We start from the raw sequence: 26627 nt of genomic DNA on the forward strand, positions 1-26627 counted from the left end.
TTGCTCTTTTCCCTCTAGGGCCCAGATAATCCCAACCACTATGTTTACTTAATACCTTTTTAAAATCCTACTAACAGTTCTTGTATTTTTTTCCTTAAAAGGCACTGAGCCTCCATCCACTCTGCATGGGAAAGATCTGGCCGCTGTGGTAGATGCCTTGGTTACATCTAGATTAGATTACTGCAATGCTCTCTGCGTGAGGCTACCCTTGAAAAATGTTTGGAAACTTCAACTGGTGCAATGTGGTGCAGCCAGAATGCTGACTGGAATGGGCCGCAGAGAACACATCACTCCGGTCCTGGCTCATCTACACTGGCTTCCGCTTCGTTTCCAGGCACAATTCAAGGTGCTGGTGCTGACAATGAATGCCCTATAAGGCTTGGGCCAGCATATATGAAGGACTGCCTACTCCCTTATGAACCTAGCTGACCACTGTGGTCATCTTCGGAGGCCTTGCTCCAGGTTCCCCTGCCTTCTGAGATTAGGGGGGGCGGGCAGCAAAGCAGGGGAGGGCCTTCTCAGTTGTGGCACCAAAACTCTGGAACTCTTCTTTCCCCTGGATGACTGGCCTGTACCCTTCTGTTGCCATCTTCTGCCAATGGGTGGAGACTTTTTTGTTTCGCTTGGCATGCCCTCATTGATCCCTCTTCTCCTTTCCAATGTTTTAACTGTTATTTTTATCTTTTGTATTTATTTTAAACTCTGGTTTTAAATTGTTTTAATGATGTACTTGTGTGGTGGTTTTAAAGATGATTTTAATTTGTATGTTTAAATTTGTTAGTTGTCTTCGTGGCCCTATTGGGACAGAAAGGCGGAATAAAAATCTTGTCAAAAAATAAACAAAGTTGACTTACCTTTTCCATATACTGTGAGCAGTTTGACTCTTGCAATAAATTCGACGCTTCTTGCTTATAATACTCCCCTGTTTCATTCAGAAAAGGACACTCAAAAATTTCCTGATAAAACTAGATTGAGAGAGACCAATGAAGTACAATTAAACAAGTCATTGAGCAATATATTTGCCTAACTATATACATCAAACAAAAAATGATTTTTTACCTTTAGAGGGAATTTTTTCTTATACTGTTCAACATGAACAAAGGAGTTAATAACCCCATGGATTACTTTCTGATTTGGATCTTCTCCACAGCGATCACTGAAAGAGGGAAAAATGAAGCTGTCAGAATGCATTCAATGTATACAGTGTCCAGGTTTTCAATAACAGCTAATTAAGTTGTACAAACAGTTAAAACCGTAGCCCTCTTCCATAGGCTTTAACTTTAACGTAATTGAGCAGCCTGAAAATTATAGTATCCCATAGCAGTAAAAACTGTTTGGGAGCATATATAAATGGGCTTATTTGGGGAATGGTGAAGAGCAGGCTTGGTTTCCCATGTTCGGGGCGAGGGGAGATCTATGGATGCCATTTCCCAGCCTCCTATGTGGATCACAGTCCTCTCTCTACAAGCTATAACAGGACTTCAAGGTTCAATTTCTTCTCTTAAATTCCCAGTTTTATAAGCCAGAAATCTTGTGCCAATATATGAATATGTATTTGAAGAGCAAGAGGGAAATTGTAAGTCAAGACAAAACTGCTAAATTACACATATTGCTGAGTGAATATGAAGTTATTTACTTTTAAAGATATCTAAATAGTTTAAAATCAGTACAAACTAGTGCTGCACTGTTTCTCAGAGCACCCCCTCGCTTTGGATTACCCCAGCCAGGAGACAGGCAGATGACTTATTTCAGAGCAAATGGGTCCAATATTGGTCTTCAACGGGTGAGTGGTGTCCTCTCAATATGACCTAAGGTGGGTTGCACCAGTGGCATTACTTTTTTAAAGGCTCACAAGGGAAGGAGAAAGCAAGAAAGTGAAAGGCAGACCAAAAAGGAAAAAGATCCAACATAGACCAGTAAAAATTTTAGCTATGTCTCAAGTAGCACTTTGTGGCTGAAGCTGAAACACAGGGTTGGAGCCAGGCTAAACTAGTCATTCCCACCAGTATCTCTTTCCCACTGAAGACCGCCCACCCACCCCAGTCATTCCTTGGGGTCCTTTATCCACCAGGAACAGCATTTCATGGAGGTCACTTTCAGGGGGCAGGAAGAAAGTTCCATCTCATGGACAGAAAAATTTAGCCTGGATCCAATCCCTAGATCTGGAAAATACCAAGATTACTAACTACAAGTTCTTCCTTATGTGGTCAGAAGTTAAAAGGCAGGGGAAGCTCTTCCACTGGCAACTGAGGGAAGGGTCCCGAAATATTCCTGATGGGAAATCCTTCTTTGCACATGGCTACCAGCCCTTGAAGGGGAAAGGTTATCACCAACATCAGACTATATATATAAAGAGGTAACAAGTACACTTTCTTTCCAGCATTTCACTTTAATGTCAGCAGGAAAGGAGCCAAGAGAAAGATGACTTCATTCTATCGGCATGTTCCTCTGCTAAGTACAGGCAAAGAGGAAAGGACGGCTTTGATGTTTAGCATATAGCAACTGACACTAGTCCTACAGTATGCGCTTTATGCCAAGCATATTACAACCAGCAGCTAGTGCCACCAACACCCTCTAAATGGAGGGAAACGAACACACTGTGTTGAACTGCGTGAGTGCCTGGTCTCCTGTTTGTTGCTTTGTGTTTCAATTCTACTATTTACAAACATGTAGTATACAAATGCAACAAAGTTACGGAAATAGGAGGCCCGTTGACTGATAAATGATAGGTTAGGGTGCTTACTCATGAGCGGAACTACTCCTGGATCAGCCTGCTCTTTTTCAAAGCAACAACTCTTCAAGGCACTAATCTTCATAACATCTGTCCTGTTACAAGGAAAAGCACTGAAGGGAAGGCACCATCTCTAATGAGACTTCCCCAGAACAAAACCCTGAAGTGGGTTCCAAACGGACGACTTTACACAGAACCAGACATGGGCTGTGCCAGTCATTTCCTGTCGGCTCCAAACAAGCAGCTGGAGAGGACATGCTCTAACCAGCGTCAAATGGTCTAGTGTAAGGATTTGTGCTAGAGCCTCCTAAGCCAAATTCTAGTGCTGAATCACCAGCAGTCGTAAGAAACTTTATTTCAAACAGAACCAGCTCTTTGGCTCTGGGAAAGTTATTCAGACAAGTCCTCAATTTTCTGCATATTCTCACTGCCACTAAATGAACATCTTCAGAGATTAAATGGACTCTCATTTATAGTGGAGCGGGGCAATAAACACGTGACCATTACAAAACAGCAGGCCCTCAGCTTCACTATCCCGGAGGGGTAAGTGTTCCTATCTAGACATCTTGGTTGCTCTAAGATAATATGCTGCAGTGCGCTTAAGGGGATGGTGAATTACATCTGACCTCGTTTTCTTAGCAATGATGCTTGTACACAGAGAGCATAAAGCCACAAGTGGCAGTTCCTTGGTGCGCAGAAGATCTGCTGCAATCTTATAAAGACAATATTGCTTCTAGCTTGCTACCTGCAGCAGCTGTGAATTGAAACATCTGACCACCATACTTTACATCTGTTAGAAATCCAGCAAGTGGTTACCCCCCCTCCCCCCCATGGGACGTCTTCGGCCAGCATGTGCTTCTAATTAGGACAGTTATTTTTAGGGCTAAATCAAGCCTATGGCCAAAACAAAACCTAGCTCAGGAACAAGTTTCCATTAAAGAGCTCCTGTGACTGATGTAAAAACTAGGCTTCCCAGAATTATTCCCTCTAATACTGAAGCCAGCGCTTGAGTGCCTATCAGCAGGACAGCAAAAGTACGCAGAAAATCTTGACTTCGTAAAGGGAAAAAATACAAAGCAACTGAGCGTGCTTGTTACTCTCAAGGTGGCTTGAAATGCTGAGGGCAGTTGAAGGACAGATCGGAAGCTAAGCAAAAAGGGATAGGGAACGTGAACTGCTCAAGCCCCTAAGAGCGTATGGTATTATGGAGGAAAAGATTTCAGTTGGGAATACCTTTCTCAAAGGTTTGTCTCCTTGTTTTCCACGATTCCTTTGAGTTCTGCTGCCTATTAAAGTGGACCTGATTATTTAATGAAACTACACTAGTTTTATTTGGAAAATATTTGGATTTAGCGTACTTAAATAACAGGTGATTTCACTGTACTGGGATGTGTTTTTTTTCAAGGTAATAAACCCAGAGCTAAAAATCACCGTGGATCATTACTAATCAAGGAGTCTGTTATCTCCTTTTCTGCTTTCCCCTCACTTCTTTGATTTCCCACACATCTCATTTATCTCTAACCATATATGGAATATTTTACTTTTTTAACTAAAACATGCACCATTTATAGCCAATACATTACATCTTTAATGTATTTAGTAACCAGTTTACTCAAACTAGAAGTAAACCGAAGTTATCTTGACATGTCATTTAACCATATCTCTGTGTCTATTTTTATCATTAAGATGTATTCAATATCTTACTGACGCCTCAAGACATACTCTAGTGCATATTTTATGCTGCGAAATGCTTTAATTAGTACATAAATTATGTAAATATCTCTACTCTGCTTTGAGACCAAGAGTGCAATCCTATGCACACTTACCTGGGAGTAAGTACCCTTGGGCATAGCGGAGCTTACTTCTGAGCAGACAGGCATAGGATTGCACTGTAATTTCTTACTTCACTATACGGTGAGATCAGGGACTGGAGAAAACATCCTGAACTCGGACAGACTTGGGGGTAGATCCAAATTTCACATTGTTTAGCATGAAGTTATAATCCTTATGAGCAAAGGAGTTACTTCAGTAACTAACATTTGAATCATTTACAAGAGTATCTTGGTGAACTCTATTTGCCTCAAATATACTGCTGAAGAAAGAGGGCAGTGTCATTATTTATTTAGTAAATTAGACTTGACATAACCCAGGGCACTGGTAAGCAGACCTAAGTTCCAGTAAATTAACGGGACTTCATAACACTTAATTGCACGTTGGACTGCTGCCACTCTGTGGAAGTCTGACAGAAATGGTACAAGACGACAATACAATGTCACTTGCCAGCAGCTTCCAAGTGTGGTCACCAAGAAACATAATTACATTGCCAAACATATCAGGTTGCCTAGACCTGTCTGGTTTTCTGCATATTTGCTCAGCTATAGAATATGCAAGCGGTTAAATTGCCAGCAACCAGAGCCTGACCCTGGAACAAGGCTGACTTAACTGAAGTGGTTGAAGTTTGCACAGCTGATCAGTTCTGTAATACATTCAGAATTCCAGAAAGAATTCTAGCTCTAATGTCAGTCCTTTTAAAACACTTATTCACTACTCCAGACTGTCCGATCCAGATTATCTGAAGCATGACCTCAGTTTGGCCACAGAAGGATTCAAGTATTTTAATAATAATAACAACAACTGCGCTTATACACTGCTCTTCTAGACCCCACCCAGAGCAGCGAACAAGTTAGTGTTATTATTATCCCCATAAGACAGCTGGGGAGCTGGGGCAGAGAGGAGTGGCGTGCCCAGGGCCACCTACTGAGCTCAGGGCAGTTGAGGGATTTGAACCAGTAGAGTGCTGATTCGTAGCCGAACACTTGACTACTGGGCTACAGCAGCTCTCCAGCTCTCATTTGGCCACCGTGTGAAGCCCCTGAGAGATCAAGCTCCAAGTTCTGCAGTTAAGTAGCAGAAATGAACGTGGAGCTGAACACTCTCGTGCCATCTGCTACTTGCCAGAACACATTTCCTGCTTTCATAGACAATTTCACATCTCAAAAGATTCTGTTTTGCTTGGGCACAATGTCAACTTTTTAAACAAGCAATTACAATAAGTTTATCTACAATGAAGGAACAGCCTCCTGCACAGTTTCTTCTTAATTAAGTGCCAAGCACAACTCTCGGGCTAGTACAACAAAAATGCACACAGACACACTGTCTAAACCGCCCCGGCCCAAAACGAAGAAAGCACTTACTTTTTTATTTCACGGAGGAGCATTCGAATGAGGACTGCCTGTAAGGGCTCAATCATTAATCTCCTCCACATATCAAGTGCTAGCTGTTGTAACAAATGCAGAAGACAACCAGATCAGCAACAGGTTATTCGTTTGTTTAGATTTTTAACTTTCCCAATGCCAAGGGCTCCAGCATTAAAAAATACACATTAGAGCCATCAAATAAATTAGATAAAACATAGGTAATACTGAATGCTAGCACCCCATCAGATTAGCCCAACAATACAATCTTAATCAGAGCGACACCCTTCTAAGTCCATAAAGTCAAAGAGCTTGGGAGGCTTTAACTCTGCTTAGGAATGCACTGTTTAGCTACCGGAATCTAACCCAAATCTAAGCACTTCATAAGTCACACCCAGGAGGTGTCCTCAAAAGTCACAGCTTGAACAAGGGAACAAAGCATATGAAAGGAGGGAGTCAGAAACCAAACAATAGCTGCTTCACTTTTGCTTTCCAAACAGAAACAGGACAAGCCTTTGAAAAACAATGGAACAACTGAAAATGAGCGTTAGTGCTGTGCACCTACTAACAACCCCTTCACAGTGGCAAAGTGGTTTCTGTGTGCTCGTAAGTCAAGAAACTGGCAGTCCATCAAGTTCTTTTCCATGCACATACACATTATATTTGTATAAGCGCGTAGGGAAACGAAATCTATGATGCAGCTCTAGTGCTCCCTCCATTATTCAAACAATTAGCCCATCTGAAATCTAGAAATGAAGAGACCAAGGGGACAGATAATAGGGATGGAGATTTCCTGGTATACGTGAATGTGCTTTATCAGACCGACTACAGACTTCTGACACTCCCTTCACACTATTTCCAGGGGGGGGGGCGTTTCCCAGAAATCCTTCTGCCAGTGGAAAAGTTCAGTAGGGTCCAAGCCAATGTACTTTACCAGTTCCTTACCCACACCTGCTTCAAATCACACAGGCTACTGACAACCATTTTATGCTGTACATTTCAACTGCTTCATGAACATTTCTGCTTCTTTATGATCACACCCCTGCAATCTATGATTGCTGATCCTGTACCAACCAGTCCTAGCCACTAAACCACCTCTGTTAACTGGGACAAACTGTAGATAAGCAGCAGTTCTGGACAATGTCTACTGAGACGTATAAGCTGACAGAGGGTTACATGCCTTAAACTGAACCCTTTTAAAGACCTGAAGCAAGAAATATTCACTAGACTGGTCTACAAGGACCTGAAATTAAACTGTGCTGCCCCGTTCTGAAAGGCAGGGATTGCTGTAATGACAGAACACAGAATTCTTTTTAACTTATACTTCACATTTACTTTTGAAACCGCTTTCCCAGAGTACCTACCTCTCCAATCTCCATCAACGGCTCACTCATGTCCACACCTCCATAGCCATACTGAAGATCAGCTTCAGTTAATTTGTTCTTTTTAATAAACTGAGTATTGAGGTATCTGAAAACAAAACAAGTTTGGGTTCAGATGGTGGAAAATATAGAGTGAAACAGATTTAAGGTCATCATTTAAAAAAACACCTTACTGTCTCCCAAAAATTATTAAGTCTTTATATGTATGCACTATCATCATCAGAATCTTACAGTTATAGGACAGGCATAACAGCTCATTAGCTATATTATTGCCTCGTGCCCCATACAACGGAAATTAGACCAGAACTAGAAATCCATGTCTCTGCTTTTTGTGTTTTAAAAAGAATATTAAGAAACTGGACAGCAGCAAAGATGATTTATAGTTTGAAACCCGTAATACAAAAGAAGGAGCCAAGATCTTGTTTCATCTTTTATTCTGCAATGTTAAGCTTCTCCAGTGGTGTAAGAATGTGTTTCTGCCAGGTGTTTTCCCACTTGGAAGATCCCAGAATAAATCAGCTGCTCTGGCTGCACCATATTTCTGATTCAGGTTTTGCCTAGGAGAATGTTGCCACTTGATTAAAAGCATCTTGTCATTCCCCTGCACTCTCCCCTTAAGATGTAGAGACACCGCAAGAAACACTGCCTTTTCCCTTACACCTGACACTACTGCGCCTACTTGAAAAAACAATTTACTTTCCAGTAGGCATCATAAACACTCTTGGAAAACAATTACTCTCTGCTACCTTTCCCCCCTTAAATGATCTGAGGCCTCAATATAGACAAATCCATCTATAGATACATTTAGCCTTGTAGAGGAAAGCACAGCTGGTCCAGAGAGCAAACAGCAACTGTGACAACCAGTAAGGATTTTGGGGTGTCTGTCCCTATGAATGCTTCTTATGTAGTATCTAAACCTCTTCACCTTCCTGCTAGCCAAGGACCCCAGAACACCTGTGAAGAACAGAACCCCAAAATTAAAAGGAACTTCTGGTAACTCAACCTCCCTTCACTGGAAGATGCGGTGAACTCCAACACATTAAACCTCCTCTTAAAAATTCAACAACTACAACTCATTTAATTGTTAATCTATTTTTAGATAGCTAGGAAGAGTTTTCCAACAACCAAAATAGTAGCGCAATCAAGGACACGCTTATATAGAAGACAATGCAATTGATTTAAAATGAAATGCAGCTCTGCTTCATACATTCACTGGGGCAAGCAGTGCAGTAAAATAGTGACTGAACCACCATAGACGCAGTTTCCTGGGAGAACCTGGCTCTCCTAATGAGCATCCAATTGTGCAGAGGTCTGGCTCAAGTGATCTTATCCCACTTTATAAGGGGGAAATCAGACTTGTAAACAATCTATTCACTTATTTAGACCCTGCTTTTGTCCCCAACGGGTCCCAGACCAGTTTATATCATCATCCTTCCCGCCTTCATTTTATTCTCACAACAACCCTGCGAGGTAGGTAGGTTAGGCTAACTGTATACATCTGACTCAAGGTCACTCAGCATGTTTCCATGGCAGAGTGGGGATTCAAACCTGAGTCTTCCAGAGTCTAACCTGATACTCTAACCACTGCACCATGCTGGCTCTCAGCCTCCACAGTGGAGGCTGCCTGTCGGGTACAGCGGCTCACATTTTCCCCACTACATTACAGCACTGCTGCCCCACTAACTTTATGAATCAGGGTTTCCTCTTGAGTAACAATGCTGTGGGCACAAACGTGAGTCTGCTTTTTATAGCCCACTCTTTTTTCACAGGATAGTTACATAATTTGTTCTGTATGTGTTCCAGTCTTTCTCTCAAATAATGGTGCTATGCGTAAGCATATGATTCATTCCATTATCTTATACCAAGTATTTCTTTTGAAACTACATTTTAACTTGTTTCAACTTCCTAATCGTTTCAACCCTCCCATAAGAGATTGTTTTTGCATCTATTAAAACTTTCCCCCCAGAATTTACCTGTATAAACAGTCCATATAGTCTGCCCCTTTACTGTATTCATCCCAATATCTATGATACATTACCAGTACTTGTTCTTCAGAGTCTAGAACTCTCTAGGAAGAAAAAAAAATAAAGTTAATTCTATCACTCGCACTATAATATTTTTTATGTTTGAAATGCTGAAAAGTTATTCAATAAATGTTATTTATTTAAAATATTTTTATGCCGCCTTTCCACCCAAATAGGGTCCCCAAGATGGTGAACATAAAAACATGAGGACCAATAACAAGTTACTGGGGGTATGCCAAACAAATCAAAAAAGTCTTCACCTGCTGGCAAAAGACAATGATAGAGGAACAGACAGATGAATCTCTCTGGGGAGGGAGTTCCAAAGTTGTTTCTTAAATTCTTTAAATATTTTCAAATATTGATTTAGACACATCACAGATGTTCACTTAGTACTCCTGTACATCACCGCCTCCCCCCATTTTTAAATAAAAGCTTGATGGCATCATTTAATCAACTGTGAAACAGTGTACACCAGAGATTGGATCTGATTTTTTACTCTATCTAGCTCACACGACAGGCCCCTATCCCAAGCGGCTTTTGTACCCACCGGCACCACGATTCTCAGTGTTGCCCTTCTGGGCAACTAAAGAGGTTGCCTCCTTCCTTTTTACCAGCAGAAAAGCTTACTAGGAAATTCTGTCTTTCCACTTGTCTGTGGAACTCACCTATAAAATTTATCTGTGAAACACAGTGATTAAGACTTATGTTTTGTTCATTTTAATTACCTTGTGCAAATGGCGTACATGATTTTCCAAAAAAATTTTAGTTTCCATATAAAGTCTCTCCCCAAGAGGCTCAGGATAGGCTACACATAAAGCATAAATGTCCCTGGGCCTGAAGTCAAGGTTGAAACACACTTTTGAAGTTCTTAAAATCTAATGAATTTAAAGCATACCCACAGAAAACTCTGCCAGATTTCAAAGCGCCCACCCACTTGCTGATAGTGCTTTTGCAAGTGTGAGGAGAAGTAGCTGATTTGTCCTTCCAGCTACAGTCCATTGTGCTGCGCCGAGGCTGCACTTCTAAGATCACTTTCCTGGAATTAAGTCCCATTTTGTTCAGAGGGGCTTACTTTGTGAATTGACCTGCTTAGGATTGCCACCCCTGAGAGATAAGGGACCATTTCAGGGAGCTCAGTGGGCTGCAGTGGGAGGTAAAAAAAATTCCATTCCATTGACCATGAATGGAAACAGGACACTTAACCAAACCCCGTATCTTTAGGAACAGGGATGCACACACAGCAGAATAAGCAGCAGCCCAGACCTTGCATCGCTAACTGCCAAACAATTTTGTTATACGGGTGGAGGTTTCTCCTTATAACCTAATATCCTAACCTAAAATTCCTGACCTCCTTCTACTGAATCTTTGGAAAGGAAGCATCGTTGATGCTAAGTGTGTGTGTGCATTATACAGACAGTGACAACATTTGCAAGGCCTTTTGGGCAGCTATCACATTCAAGACAATGCAGCTGCAATATCTTACCAAACATATTTGATTAGTATAAACCTTGGGTTTCCAGGGAGGACATTCCTCTCAAGGTCGGCTTCCTCTGAATACCTCTCACTAACAACATGGTGGCCAGCAATGTGCACAATGCATAATCCTCTCCAACCGCACCCCCCCCCCCGCGCCACAATCTAAACAATCTATAATAGCAGGAGACAATCTGGCCAGAAAAAAAATGAATTTCCTCCACCCCCTTTAAAATGTTCCTGGAAGACTCAAGGAAGATAGCTACCTCTTTAATATAAAACGTCCAGTGGCATCCATGTCATTGTTACTCATTATACAAAAACATACTGTTAAGTTGTTTGACAGGATAAACGAACCAAAACACAAAAGCACTGAAACAAATGAGGATTTTCCAGAAGCTAAACATGAGGAAAGAGCACCATTATTTGAAAGGACTGTCTCCCTTTGAACTTTGCTGGAGTAATTATGTAAGCAGGAAACGAAACAGCAACAAAACCACTACATAATAAATGTCAGCATTTGCAAGAATTGTTCTTTAAAAAAAGAAAAAAAAACTAGTTCCCATAAAGACAACTGTAAATATAGGAAAACCTTTCTACATTATCAGAAAACTTAGATCCTAAGGCTTCATTTACGATCTGCGTAGGTTTCACAAAGATTTAGTAACTAAAGTAACAAATGCCCTAGTTAAGCGATTCCAAATAGTGGGGGCAGGGTGTTCCAATATCCTACAAAACACCCAAATGCAGACACTTTCATTAACTTTTCCAGTCAAGTCCGCCCATCCACATAAAAGCAGAAGCCCTCGCTCTATTCCTAAACCTACTTTGCACTGACAATTAATAAAGAGAAGGGACGAGAGCACATCATTCAAGTTCGTCTGAGAATGACTCATCCCATAATAACCCCAAGTTAAGAATTGCTTGTTGTCAGGGCCTAGGAAATGGATGAACCTGGGTTAAGCTACCAGGATTCTTTTTTTTCTTTATTGTATTTTTAGCGGGCTCAGAGTAGATAAGTAGTAAAGGCCACATCAAAAACCCATTAAAAACATAAAATTCAGTACAAGAAAGTGGCCCATATGCCAAACCCAATCCAACGCATCCTATGGGGTGGGAGATGGTATACATTTAGTGAGTCAGCAGACAACTGGGGGAAGGGGGTTACATTCCCCCCTCAAAAGGAGACCAGCAAAGGAACTTGCCCACGTCCCAACTTCAGCCATATGCCTGGCGGAACATCTGTCTTACAGGCCCGGCGGAAGGATAATAAATCCTGCTGGGCCCTGGTTTTCACAGACAGAGAGTTCCACCAGGTGGATGCCAGGACCGAAAAGGCCCTAGCCCTAGTCAAGGCCAGGCGAGCATCCTTGGGGCCAGGGGATCCAACTGAAGAAGACAGATAACATAAGAAGAGATCGTTTATTGGTAGCACGGTGTGGATCTCCAGATCTTTAAATCCCCTGCAATTTCACTTGAAGGGTAGGGCCATTAGGCTACCAGCTCTGTTGACTTTTTGGACCCTGCTGATGCATCTCTTCCTTCTCTGGAAGTCCTCCCAGCTACTTTATGATTCTGTTACTCAAATATTGCTTCCTCCTGGCTTTGCTTGGCATCTGGGAGGCTCACCGTCTAGCTAGAGCGACCGGCCCAGTGAGCCAGAGCGGGGACCTGACTCTCCTGGTCCTCATCCAACCACTACACCACACAACCTCTCCTCCGAAGTCTATGCTGTGTTCCTCAGTATTTTAGTTCAAAATCTGCATGTATTATTTGAGGAACAATTCTGCAGTTCAAAGATTACTAGGGTTCAAGTATCTAAAAGCAACAGAGAGGTGGGATTTCCAGCAGAGTAATGGTAAAAAAACAACTAAGAATAAAGCAACAGGTCTCCCGAGAATCTGGTTCCTATAAGAAATCCAAGATAAACCCTCAGAAATGAATGCAGGGGCTGAGAAAAACAGGAAACGTTTTCTAGGAGAAAATGAAAGACTTTAAGAATACCTCTGGGCTACATTGAAAAACTCCCACACCAGCTATAACCTGCTTCGATTTGGAGGCTTGGCAATCATATTTTCATTAGTATATGAAAAAGCCATCCAAAAGAGAAAACAAAACTAATTTACCATGAAGAAGTCATTAAAAACTCACTTATTTCCAGCAACAGAATTAAAATATGTCATGTGTGACATACCAGGTCTAAGGACAGCATACACTGAAGCAGTGTCAGAAATATCTCATTTCTGCAGGGGTTTAGGCAGAGGAGATGTGAAGGTCAAAAGGTAACTAACAGTGAGTCTAGGCTTTAAATAAAGTATCACGTAATCTTCCATTGCTCTTTTCAAAAAGACTGCACTAGGCACTGTGCCCAAAGTATATTTATTGTGCTTTCAGTCTCAAGGAGCATGTGTACTAATTAAACAGTAAATTAAAATCTGCTCTAAGGATTAACATATTCAAACTTCGAATGAGCATCAGAATGGCAAGTGAGGAGCCAGAGAATTACACTTACAAGGACTCCCCCCACCCCTGCACTTACCCCAGGTGGGCTACAGTATACCAAACCCATTGACATGAGCACAGAGTAGAAGAAGAGGTATTTTCTGTTGCACTGGCCATTTCCAAAGGAGCCCCAAGGTCCCTATTCTACTCTAGACAGTTTCTAAGTATGATTAATTCTGATATAAATATATTAGGGGACAGTAATCCTCTCTCATATTCTGAGGAAGGTTATGCATAAAGTCAAGAGCTTCTGAAAGATCCAAGCAGTCAATCTTTGTCGACAAGGTGCACAGTTCTGCCTTTCCTCCTGCTTCACTTACAAGCAAGAATCTCCACATTGTGCAAAAACCCACAGCATACTCAGCTTACACAACAGTCAGTTACAAGAGCAATGATACTACCCTAGGAAATGCATTTTGATGAGGACATACTAAGGCAATGCTTAAGTTGGCGGAGGACAATACTCGCCAAAAGGAAGGGACGAAGTCCAAACAGACCCAATTCAAATCCTCTTGTATCATAGGCAAGGATTATCCAAAATAATGTACACTCAAAGAATCCACATCTTCATTCTGTTTATTTCATCTTATGCTTCTTATTATCCTGACAGCTTCCATACTGTCAGGATAATACTGACAACAGCATCCATGAATACAAGAGATGAAAATACAGCACAGATATCCTTCTCATCAAAGCAAACCCATCCTCAAGCTCTCTGAAATCACGCCAAACAAAAAGTTAGTTTAAGTAAAAAGCAACTCTTAGAATGCAATCCTGTTTGAGGTTCAGTGATAGAACTGAACCGAAGAGATGCTAATCACTAGAGCAAAACCCCTAACAAGTGTGACCCAGATATCAGGAGCTGCTAAGCTACAAGCTCTGCAGTAAGGCTGAACAGCAATCAAGGGCGAACAAGCCAACAGCATGCTTGCGCGAGACTTACAAGAAGCCACATGTTGCAGGTGCAATGCCACAAAATCATGTAGTCAAGTCGATGCCCTAAGATGGTCCTCCTAATTCAGGTTAACCAAACTACAGTTGTGACCGGCAATCAACGCAGACATATCTCATTTCGGCAGGCATAACACTTCTGGCAAAAGAATTTGTACACAGAGCAGCAGGCGGTCACTCTCAAGAGAGCCAATTAAAAAATGAGACCATTTAAGGCACATTTTATTCTAGCTGGCGATATGTCAGGGCCAGTATGTGTACGATTATACCAAAAAGGCATAATCATGTGTGTGGGAGGGGGGGAAAGAGTCCATGTTCTACTTAAAGGATACGAGAAGCGGTCGTTCCATGTAGCTCTTTCAACATAATCCAACATAACAACAGCTTTAATTGTTGTAAGAAGCTTGTTCCATGTTTCATCGAAATCAACCACTCGTGGTTTCAAGGACATTGTGGGGCGTTAAGAGTTGATCTGCAAAAAAACCCAAAAAACTATCAGTTTCCAATATTAGTTAATCATAAATGTCTTCTTGTTACACAGCTCTTTCCTTTAACTGCATTTGATCACTTCATCTACCGTGTCTGAAGAAGTTCAATTATGTTCGTCAGCCCAACTACACAAGAAGATTTTTTTTTTGCTGGTGCTCTTACTAGTACTTTGCTATTTGTGGACTACTTTGTAGTATTTCCTTAGCTATCACTGTAATATTCTGCCCGATGACAGGTCCTTAAATCATACGAACCACACAGGTGCCACTTACACAACAAATGGCATGAGGGTAAGAAACAGAAACAGCAGCACAGACCACCATACAAGAAATATGATTATGTGAAAATATACATGGAAAGAGTCTGGAAAGATCACGTCAAATTTCAAACAAGGAGGTTCTACTGGGGTATCCAAGGTAAATGTACAAAACAACAAAGAGTCTAGAAAAAGTAGCTGAATTGTTTCAGCTGCTCTCTTAAAAGACACAAGTATGTCAAACGAAAATGAACAGTTTAAAGCTTTTAAGGGTTTAATGGAAGCTAATGTTCATGAAGCTGCACTGAAATGGCATGTCACTAGAAACGTCACCTGCACTTACATAGTTTGGTCCAATTGTCCAAAAACCCACCTTTCTTAAGCAAGGTCAACCAATGCCTACACCAGTTTACACAGAGGGGTTTACAGATGTAACACAGACTTCCCCTTAAATCAGCGGAAGAGAGGAGAACCAGGGGCAGGAGTAACTTACTCTGTTACCCTCTTGGAAATGAGTTCTCTACCTTAACTGTTGGTTTCAAATCCTGGCTATATGAGAATTCCAGTCAGCTGTAACTGCAGGTAATGTCTAAGGTGAATAGAAACTATTGGTTTTTAAAATCAGCATTAAAAAATTAATCTTTTAAAAAACTGCAACAGACTTTTTGTCTTCTTACGAACTGGTATAAAATGAAACATGAGTTTAATGCAAGCTTTGCTGTAGTCAATGCTTATAGTCTTTTAGAAAAAAACTGGGCGCTTTCCACTGACTTGGCTCAGACAGCAGCCAATGCATTAGTTGGCCAACGTGCTGTGGGTTCAGGCACTTCCTCCTATCTTCACCTAAGCCTATTCCCTTCGAACTCCTCCTGATCAATACATCCAAGTGGGGCAAACAACAGTTTACCACTACCCACAAGTTGCCTCCAAACCAGAAAACACTGTTTTGATCCAAATCAACCTATCCTATTAACGCTGCTGCCAATATACTCTTCACCTGTGTAAAGCAGGATGGGGAAATGCCCTCTGAAGAAAGGAGGGAATGTGAGGTCACACAGCCAACTCGCAATCTCTTCAGCAGTTAAGAGGGAGCCTTTGCTACAGCTGCTCTGACCTGGGGTTCAACAAGTGCTAGCTCATAAGCACAGTGCAGGGCTGCCAGCCCCAGCAAACCCTGAGAGCATCTGGGGGATGGGGTGGAGACCCTGGAAACCGATGAGATTTGGGAAATTTCTAGAACATGATGCTGTGATGTCACTTCCGGTTGCATACCCAGAAGTGACATCTCAGCATCCCGTGACCTGCTGTCCCCTCCCCACACACACTTTTGCTCTGGTTTCTCCATGAGTGGCAGCAGGAACCCTGGGGAATGAAGTTGCCTGCCACAGCAAGCAATCAGGAATAGTGTTCAGTTGTTACAATTTGTATACAAGGACCAGAAAGCATCATTTCATTTTTCTAAGTCTGCCTGAAAGCAGGACATCATTTGTCAACCACCCTTCAAGCACTAATACTACAAGGTTAAACTATTTCCACAGAAGGCAGGAACTAGAATATGTGCATCTATTTGTCAGATGGCAGGTACAGTATTAAAAATTTCAATTACTGACTTACATAAAAGATTATTTCTAAATGCTTTGGGCTGGTACAAGTTTTTACAAGACATATTATAAGCAAAAGGAGTGGGAGAAAACGCACTGAGTAGAACCACTATTTGTCAGGCTAGAGCACATTTTCCATGACGATCCAAATTCAAATAGCAGAAATGCTTTTATCACTCTATCAAGGAAATTTATCCCATAACTTAAAGGTGTCACATGTACATACAATGGGATCTTTGGAAGAACAAAGGCTATTTAGCCAATGCTAAGCTCCTTGGGTGTAGCGTATTCAATATTTTTCAGTATCCACACAAAACAGCAATTCCAATGTTAGTTCAAGTTACCTTAGCGTACCTGTTAAAAAAATTAAACGGCTAAAGTGATTGTTCTAGGAATCTAATTATTTCTGCTTGCTCAAAAGAATTAGAAAGAGCAGTCTTATAAAACACAGTGTCCTGTGTAGTGCGCTGTCTGCAAATTTGTTAAAGAAATTACTTCCAGAAAACAGTGAAAGAATGGAAGAAACCATAACACCCATCAGCATGTGAACAGAGTAAAACCATTTCAAGCTGTCATTGCGGTAGAATGGATTACTATTGCTTTAAGAAAAACAATTATTTAAAATAAACACAACGTACATTTCAAGTACAGAGCTCACTTGTTAGTCTGATCTGTACACGTTGACAAACCTGGCTTCACCATTTTAAATTACTGTGGGGGTTTCCTGGGATATGGGTAGCTGCAAATCAACAAGTTGAGACTACCTAGCTTAACTTCTTTATAAAAATTATATTTGATCTTCAGGCAACTGTGACGTAGTATCACCTTATGGTCACATACCTATCTAACTAAGGGCCACTTCACACAAAAGGCTGAAAGGAGATGGAACTGTATGTGCTTTAGCCACCCTTCTGTGTCCTTAAATTCACCCTTGGATTATGTGAACTCGCAGGAAGAGAACAAGCCAGGGGAGAAAAAAGATCCCAGGGAATGAACATCAGCAACACGAGAGCAGTCCTACTAGACCAGACCAAAGGTACTGAATCTAGTTTCCAGTAGCTGGACAACCAGATGAATTCAGGAAGCACAAAAGCAGTGCAAAATAGCAATATATTCTGGCATCTGTTTTTCACTCCCTTCAGGCACAGAGGGTCCATTTAGCCATCACAGCTGCTGATAAGCCTAGCCATCATGAATTTGCCCTTTAAAAACCTTTGCTCAGTAGCCATCGGAAAAAACATTTCTGTGGCAACATTTTTCCTGTGCACAGAGAGCAAATGCATGGGATGGGGGAGAATATGTATATCATTTTATTTTATAAGCAGCAGGACATTTCTTTACATAGGAAAAATAAAGTGGCCCTAAGATTCTGCAAAGCAAAATACCACTATGGACAATTCACACACCTCTTTCACTTATTTTAGCTTTGCCTGAGCTTTCGTTCATTATCTACCCAAATTAAGTAAAAATTCCCCTCTGGCATGAGAACTGCTGGTTCCACTGCTGAAAATATTTAGGCACCTGAGCATTTGTGGTCATTTTACTGCCACTAGGTAACAAGAGTTACTTTCTGCATGTAAAGATCCGGGTATAATAGCACCTAAAAGATCAACTATAGATTTCCAAGGTATGAGGTTTCGAAAGTCAAAGCTCCCTTGGAAATCTAGTTGGTCTTTTAAGGTGCTACTGGACCTAGATCTTGCTTTTTGACTGCAGATGAACACAGCTACCCACAACTATTTAAAAAACATTTTGGACATCATTCCTTAGTCCTAAAAATTGCTCCTTTTCTGATACCATATTAAATGTCCCATAACTTCCCAATGTACTTTTGGGAAGAAAACATTTCTGCCTTCACTGAATTATGGAGAACATGGCAAAAGAAATGAGCGTGTGAGTTTGGGGGTGGATAGCGATAGAAGAAAAGCATGTGTCTCTGCCTTCCTCAGGGACAAGAAATTTCAAACTAAGTCCTGGAAGTCAAGGAAACAAGTCTAAAAATACTAATGATAGAAAGAATTATCTGGAAGATGACGCCTTGTATATAAGTGCAATAATTAAAAGCATCCTCTAAACTAAAGGCAGGTGTTGTTAAAGGGCTCGACTCTATTTCCTTCTCTTGCTTCTAATGTTTTATCATTGAATTGCTTTTTAAACTGGAAATACTTCTAAATCTGAACGATTGTGGCTGTCTAAGATGCCTATAAATGTTCATTTATACTCTTATATCACTAATGGGGGCCCAAAGTGGTTTACAAAATTCTCCCCTTCTCCTTTTTATACTCACAACAATCCTGTGAGTTTTGTTAGGCTGCGTGTTCAGTCCGAGGTCACCCAGCAAGCTTCCATAGCCAAGTGGAGATTCAAACATGAGTTTCCCAGACCCAGCACAACTCTCTAACCACTATGACACACCACCTATAGCTGTTTTGTTGTGATTGTTTGTGATTTCTGAATGGGATATGAAAGAGATTTGTAATTTTCCCAACATAAATACGTAGCACACTTGTGTGTGATATTATGTTTAATGAAAACTCATGCTGGAATAACTTTTATTTTTAAGATACCTTTTAAATCATTTTTTTCCTGCTACTACTGACTAACATGGAACTAAGTAATAGGTCTTCCATACATTCTGGTTTCTTAAGTCAACAACATTTTCATAATTGTTACAATTATTCAAACCAAGCTTGATGATGAGTGGTTTTAATTTAGTTCTTTAAATAATTTGCATAGTTTTGGAAGGTGGGGAAAGGAGCAATGATGGCTTTTAATTGGCTAGTAACAGCCAATTCTCCTTAAATACAGGTGGACCAATTCTTCTCCTCTCTAGGAGCATTTCCTAGATTAGACAAATGACCAATACATATTATAAAGTCTGTGAGATGAAAATGATATCCCAGTATGGGGGAAATAAATCTTATGTTTATGGCTTCCTTAGAGACAAGTTATTATATTACATATATTTAATTTTTTAAAAATCTTGATATTTCTGTGTTGTGTTTGGGAAGGTACAAACACCAGTTAAGTAAACCATTATGGATTTACTACACAGATCTATTACTAGCTTGTACTCAGTAACAAAAGGGGTATCAAGAAATGGGATGTTTGAATATTTGATTGAGTTATGCACTTACATTTGTTTATCAAGTAGAAAAGCCAACTTTCTTACAACTACTGCCTTGACTCAAATGCAACTGGGTTTCTGATGAGAAAGCCAACAAGCGTTTATTTGTTTTAAAAGCCACTTGGTTTTGTTCTGCTAGAGTCTCCGGCCTGCTTAAATCCAGGGCCATTCATTTTTCATACTTACTCATTTATATACAAGGTTTCAACCTCAGCTGGGTTTCTGATGAGAAAACCAAATGTGCTAAATACTTATTTATACACATACATGCACATTATACACCCATAGCTTCTTGCTACTGACTTTATTTTACTAGGATCCACCATCTGCTTGAATACAGCAACATTTACAATGCAATCCTATGCACAGTTGCTCCAGCATAAACCCACCTGAGACCAACAGCCTTAGATTGGGGTAACTCTTCACACAAACCTTAACATGTTAAAGTAACTAACTATACAAGCACTGCAGCAGGATCTGAGTCCAGTGGCCCTTAGAGACCAACTAGATTTTCAGGGTATGAGTTTAAGCTCCCTTTGTTATATGCAAGGAACAGGGGAGATCCCTGAGCCTTGCTATCCCAATCTGGGGATGGAAGTGGATATAAAGGCTCAGGAATGTCTACTCCTCCCTGTATCTGAAGAAGGGAAATTTGACCCTTGGAAGCTTACACCCTGAAAATCTTCTAAGGTGCCACTGGACTCAAATCCGGCTGTTCTTCTGCAGACCAACACGCTTACCCACCTGAAAATCTAAGTATTATCGTAGGTTAAGAAAGCAGACTATAAACGCAAATGAATCAATAAATACAATGATGCCCAAGCGCGCGCAGACGGGGAAGAGGAGGGCGGCGGCGGCTGCTTCCTGCGCCCGGGGAGGCATCCGACAGAGCGGCCAGGGAGGGGAGCGGCGGGGAGAAGGGTCCGCGGAGGAAGCGCTCGCGCCGGTGGGGGCAGGGAGCGGAGGGCGCGTGGCCTCCCGGGGCGCCGCCCGCGCGCTCGCCCTCCCGCCGTTACCTGGCAACAGGAGAGGCCTGGGTCAGCGTCGCCTGCCCGCCTCCCCGGCCCACACCGCGTCTCTCGCGCAGGCCGCGGCCCCTGCCCCACCGCTGTCCCGGCTCCTCCTCACAGGGCTGCCATTACCCACCCGCCACGGCTGCCCGTCGAGCCCCGCCCACTGCCTTCCCAGGAGCACCGCGCGGGCGGAAAGAAGCGGGACGCGTCCATTCGCAACCGCCCTCCCCGCCGCCGCGCTTCCAAAGTCGAGGCGGGCCTCCTCCTTCTTTGGCTTCTCTAAAGGTTCGAGCGCTCCTGCCGGCTAATCGGGCTGCGGCGCGGCATCCTCGGCGATCCTACGAAATGCAGCCGTCTTCCGTCACTCTCCCCTCAAAGGAGAGAACGGATTGGTATCGTCCGGGCGACGGCAAGCGCCGAGGGCCAAAATAGGCTGGCCTGCCCCGCTGCTCAGCAGAAATAAATAAATAAATAAAGAGACGCGGCTTCTGATAGCGAAGGAAGTGCTTGAGCGGTTTCTTGCTGTGCGCATGCGCAGTGGGTATGCGGGCTTGTTCGCAATGAAGTGTGCGTTGCGTTTGTCCGGGAGTCAAATCTTCTTTCCTTTTTACTCTGTGGCCTTTTGCTTGGTTGCGAGTAAATAAATAAAGCATTTGTATACTGGCTTAGTAAATGCTTTGTTTCAGCATCTCTTCGACTTTGTAATGGATTTTTCCTAATGTATGTTTTTGTAAACGTGCATTTATTTATCCTATGGCATTGTTTATTGAGGTAGATTGGGCCAAAGAAGACTCGCCCAAGGTGGAGTCCACCTTAAATCTCCAATCTACCTAATATGGTTGCAATGAGGATAAAATAACGGAAAGGAGAATTATACATGGTCCTCTGAGCTCATTGGGTGAAAGATGGGATAAACATTACAGAGATGAAATATATTGATCTCCACAGATCCAGAGGAGTTAGCCGTGTTAGTCAGTAGTAGCAAAATCAAAAAGAGTCCAGTAGCACCTTTAAGACTAACCAATTTTATTGTAGCATAAGCTTTCGAGAATCACAGATATATCTGACGAAGAGAACTGTGATTCTCGAAAGCTTATGCTACAATAAAATTGGTTAGTCTTAAAGGTGCTACTGGACTCTTTTTGATACTGATCTCCACAGTGGTCTTTATTATTTTTCTGTTAAAAATTCAGTTGTGAATTTCACTTCCACTACAGAAGAGATCTGCATGTTTTCTGGAAGCGGTTTAAGGTATTTTTTGTTCAAATTCGCTTTTTCAGAAACGAGAGTGAAATGAAGTGCAGTCAAGGTAACTGGGATTTTGTCACTCCAAGGCCTTTAGATGCGGTTAGCTATAAATAAATGTACCTAGCCAAGGTACATTTTTGACATCTATTCAGCAGACAGGAAGGTTTACAATAGATTTTAAGCTACAAAAATATATACAGTACTAGGCTGTGCTTCTGAGGGTCACAATTCTTGCAGATCGAAAAGAGAAAAATAAAACAGGCCCTGGAGGGCAGCAAACATTGTCGTGTTTAAAGTGGGCAGGTTTCAAGATGAGAACCTTTTTGTCTCCTATCTAGTAAAATGAAACATCATTACAGGCTTGGCTGATGAGATTACATTAGATGAGTTTCCTGCACTTTTTAATAGTTGTGCATTGGCTGTGGTACAACCTTTTATGCCACAATTAAAGTTAATCCTGACAAAATGGAGGTGTTACTGGTAGGGGAAGGTTTGACCTAGGAAATGGGATAGCTCCTGTTCTGGATCGGGTTGTGTGCCACCTAAAGGAGCAGGTTTGTAGCCTGGGGTGCTACTAGACCCTGGCCTCCTGTTGAATAAACTGGTGTCTGTGGTGGCGAGGGGTGCCTTTTTCCAGTTTCAGATGGAAGGTCAGCTGACATCCCTTCCTGGACAGGATAAATCTTGCCACTGTGGTGCATGCCCTGGTAACATCTACATCTGGATGCAGGACTATACACCCAGCGGAGTTCTGTTTGCTTACTACAACTAAGCTAACAGAATTATAGAATTGTTGGTTATATACTGAACACAGTATAATCCCCCGCGCGGGTTTTCCCTTTTTGTTGAATTGCTTACTACAACTGGCAAAGGGGATTTTCGGATGTGCTGTATGAAGAATAACAATTTGTTGTTCAGATCATTCATATGAATTGGTTGTTAATATTTATATGAACATGTTTGTATAGCTTGTGAATTACACTTTGCATATTTGTAACTATGTTTGCCATCATTATTACGTGTCTAGATTACTGAATAAGTTGTTTGATATCTAGGTGGATGCTCCACTGTTGATTCTCTGGTAACATCTAGATCAGATTACTGCAGTACACTCTACATAAGGCTGCCCTTTAAGACTATCCAGAAGTTACAGTTGGTACAGAATGCTGTGGCCAGAGTGTCGACTGGAATTAGGGTTGCTAGGTCCACGTTAGGAAATTCTTGGAGGTTTTGGGGGTGGAGCCTGGAGAGGGTGGGGTTTGAGGAGGGGAGGGGCTTCAGTGGAGTATAATGCCATAGGGTTCACCCTTCAGAGCAGCCATTTTCTCCAGGGGGACTGGTCTCTGTTGCCTGGAGATTAGTTGTAATTCCAGGCGATCTCCAGTTACCACCTGGAGCCTGGCAAGCCTAACTGGAGGGACCGTATCACTCCAATCTTGTTCCATTTATACTGGTTCCCAATTTCTTCCAGGCTGAATTCAAGGAGCTGCTATATGGCTTGGAGTCAGCATATCTTAAGGACCGCCTTCTACCATATGAACCTACTTGTCTACTCAGGTGATCTTTGGAGGCCTAGCTTTGGGTGCCCCTGCCATCTGAGGCTAAACGGGTGGTAATCCAAGAATGGGTCTTCTTGGATATGGTGCTAAAACTTTTGAACTCCCTCCCCAGGGAGATTGTCTTCCTCTATTGTTGTCTTCCACCATCAGGTGAAGATTTTTTTGTTTGGTTTGGTTTACCCCCAGTAACTCTTCTTGGCCCTCCTCCCTCGTTTTGGTGTTGTGTGTTTATATGTTTTTATTGAATTATTTTATATATGATTCTAAATGCTGTTTTAGTGTTCAAATATTTTTTATGTTCGCCACCTTGGAGACCGTATTTGGGTAGAAACGTAGCATAAAAATATTTTATATAAGTAAATAAGAGGTTGCTTCTGATCACCATACCTAATAAATCATCACACACTTACGTTGTCCTAAATGTACTTATGCTGGAATGAGTTCCCATAGATTTCACTGGACCTTGCTAGAGGAAAGAATTTTGGGCATATACAATAACTCCATCTTGGTCTTATTTGATAGTGCTGGCTATATTTTTTCAACTTACCACTTGGGTGATTTGTGCGTTTTTATTTATTTTGAAATGTTATATGCTGCTACAAAGATGTATTTTGAATGTGGTGGTGGTAGAGAGTGCCCTCAAGTCATAGGTGACTTATGGTGATCCCTGGAGGGTTTTCCTGGCAAAAGACTAACAGAGGTAGTTTGCCATTGCCCAAATTTGCAATCCTTGTCTTCACCAAAGCCAATGCTGCTTAGTTTCTGAGATCTGACAAGATCAGACACACATGGGCTATCTAGGTCAGGGCATTTTGAATGTTCGTTTAGTATGTCACAAATATCCTGTTTATACTTTAAATGACCACCAGGAGTGCTGTTTTACAAAAATCTGTGCAATGCTGGAAACACAGGCAGTTTCATAGGGTTATTATAGGGAGAGGAATTCCTTTTTCCAAAATTCCTTTTAAAAAATATTCTCTTTTTTCTGTTTTAAGATAGGGATTTATCTTTAATTTCTCTCTGAAGAGAAATCAGTGCACCCTTTGGATCTTCAGCCCTTGCAGTTGTTTTTACGCTATAGTGTAGTGCTCTAGCAGGAAGATAGGAAGGTTTATTTTTATTTGTTTACTTTATTTATTTTTATGTATTTATTTTAAAAATTTCTATGCCACCTTTCCATCCAAATAGAGTCCTCATGGCAGCAAACATTAAAACATTACAACATTAAAACCTCTGAGACATGGCAGCATGTAAAACATTATTTATTAACCATTTTTTACCTTCCCTTTTTGCCTCCGCAGGGCCACCAACTGGGAAGACATTGCTGGCCTCTGCGATCTACAGAGTGAAATTTTGCAGACCCACTCTTCCTGCTCCTCCTCCTCCTCCTCTTCAAATCTCTTTTATCAAAGTTGATTAGAAACTGATTCCAAATTCCTAGAAAGAGGAAAAGAAACAGATGGTTGAATTTCAGGGAGAAATTGGGTAAAGAGGAATTCAGAGTACTTCTATTAACAACCCAATCATTTTGGAAGGCTTTGTATATTTTGATTTAATTATTTAGTTAAATATGGCATCTCTGTAACTTTATAAATAAAGTTACTTCCAGTGGTCATATTTGTGCGGTTTTAGAGACAGGGCTTGTGGTTAGCTTAAGACTAGTACAGATTATGGGATTTTAGCTCAAAATAAGTCCTTTGCCTGCTAATAATACCTAAACATACAGTTGGATCTGGCAGAAAAGCTTCTGTAAGATGTTGACAGAGTGGATCTTTCCCTGCCTTCCCTAGGCAGTTTGCCATTTGTCGTGAAAATCCATTCTGCAGGTCAGCAGAGCCTCACAAACAAAATATATCACAGTATGGGGTGCTGTAGCAACAAGAGGAAATCTAGTAAAATTGCCCCTTTCTTCTTCTTCCAGAGGCCACTATGATCCCTTAGACCTTTGTGTAAGATCACTGTCTAGAACAGAATATTTCATTCATCTCACTGTTGACTCTAAGCCAGCTGCTCATAGGAAAGGCCGTGGAAGTTTTCTTCATTGTTCTCAGGCTATTGCAGTCTGGGATGAAAGTAAGCCATACTCAAGTTGCTGTGTAGTACATCAATCTTCTGATTTGTGGAAATACCAGCACTGGTTAACATTTATTATATAGTAATTAAGCATTTCTTAATTTAAATGATTTCTTTATAATCTTAGAGTGTGTTTAATGAGTGGGCAGCACTGCCCTCAAATCAGCACACCTTTTGTGGCAGTAGAAATTGAGCTGGTTGCTTATACAAAGCTATGCACTGATAACAGCATTCCACTTGTGCATTCAAGGTGTGTGATATGTCAGTGCAAAAAAAACTGTTGCAAGTTCAGCAAGATTGCCATGAAAGGCTCGGACAGTGCCAGTTATGTACATTTTTCATCACTTCATGAAATTTTACACATTTTTTGCTCTGCCAAGTGAAAACTGAAGGGAATTCAGCCTAATTTTCTGTCATGTGCAACTCAAAAGGTACAGGAGTGCTCTGGGGAGCTGGAATTGGCAGCCCTAATCACAGCCTGTGATACACAGAGAATGAGAAGGGATGCGTAAGAAACTGATCTGATGATACACTAGAGCTAAGGTGGGTTGCAAATGGGTTGCGCTAGGCAATCAGGCCATTAAGCACTACCCACGGAATGAGCTGCTGGAAGTGACAATTGTGTGGCAAATATTCAAACGGGCACAAATAATGATTGATGCTCAAGAGAGCTTGAAACACCCATTTCCTTTCTGTGCACCTTCCCAAAGCAGTATTTTTCATGTTGCTTCCAGTTGCTTGCACTGTGTAGTCATGTGCGAGCAATTGTACAGAGCAGGTGTCCAGAGACCTATTAAAACTTTACTGTTATACGTATTCTCTTAGAATTCACTGTGACCACCCAAAGTAGAGAAGTATCTATACCTTTTGTTTATATATTTCTATGCAACTTTGGCTTGAAGAGCCTAGCAGCTCCATATGAAGGGCTATTGCAATTTATCCTCAAGACAACACTACAAGTTAGGTCAGGCAGAAAAGTGCTCCATGGCCACTATGGCAGTAAT

General features: G+C 41.5%; 1 protein-coding gene across 1 annotated transcript in view; it reads right to left on the minus strand.

Annotated features, from left to right (window-relative positions):
- Nucleotides 1-20883, minus strand: part of CUL2 (cullin 2) — a 48057-nt gene extending 27174 nt beyond the window's left edge. The window contains exons 1-8 of the mRNA XM_054991739.1: nucleotides 20747-20883; nucleotides 14590-14729; nucleotides 10057-10159; nucleotides 9281-9375; nucleotides 7290-7395; nucleotides 5926-6008; nucleotides 1060-1156; nucleotides 855-965 (exon numbers count right to left, since the gene is read on the minus strand). Of these exons, the coding sequence (XP_054847714.1) occupies nucleotides 855-965; nucleotides 1060-1156; nucleotides 5926-6008; nucleotides 7290-7395; nucleotides 9281-9375; nucleotides 10057-10159; nucleotides 14590-14708 (714 nt within the window). The 5' untranslated portion in view covers nucleotides 14709-14729; nucleotides 20747-20883. The remainder of the gene's footprint in view (nucleotides 1-854; nucleotides 966-1059; nucleotides 1157-5925; nucleotides 6009-7289; nucleotides 7396-9280; nucleotides 9376-10056; nucleotides 10160-14589; nucleotides 14730-20746) is intronic.
- Nucleotides 20884-26627: the final 5744 nt, after the last annotated feature.

Source organism: Eublepharis macularius, chromosome 11 (assembly GCF_028583425.1).
Source record: "Eublepharis macularius isolate TG4126 chromosome 11, MPM_Emac_v1.0, whole genome shotgun sequence".
Taxonomy (NCBI): Eukaryota; Metazoa; Chordata; class Lepidosauria; order Squamata; family Eublepharidae; genus Eublepharis; species Eublepharis macularius.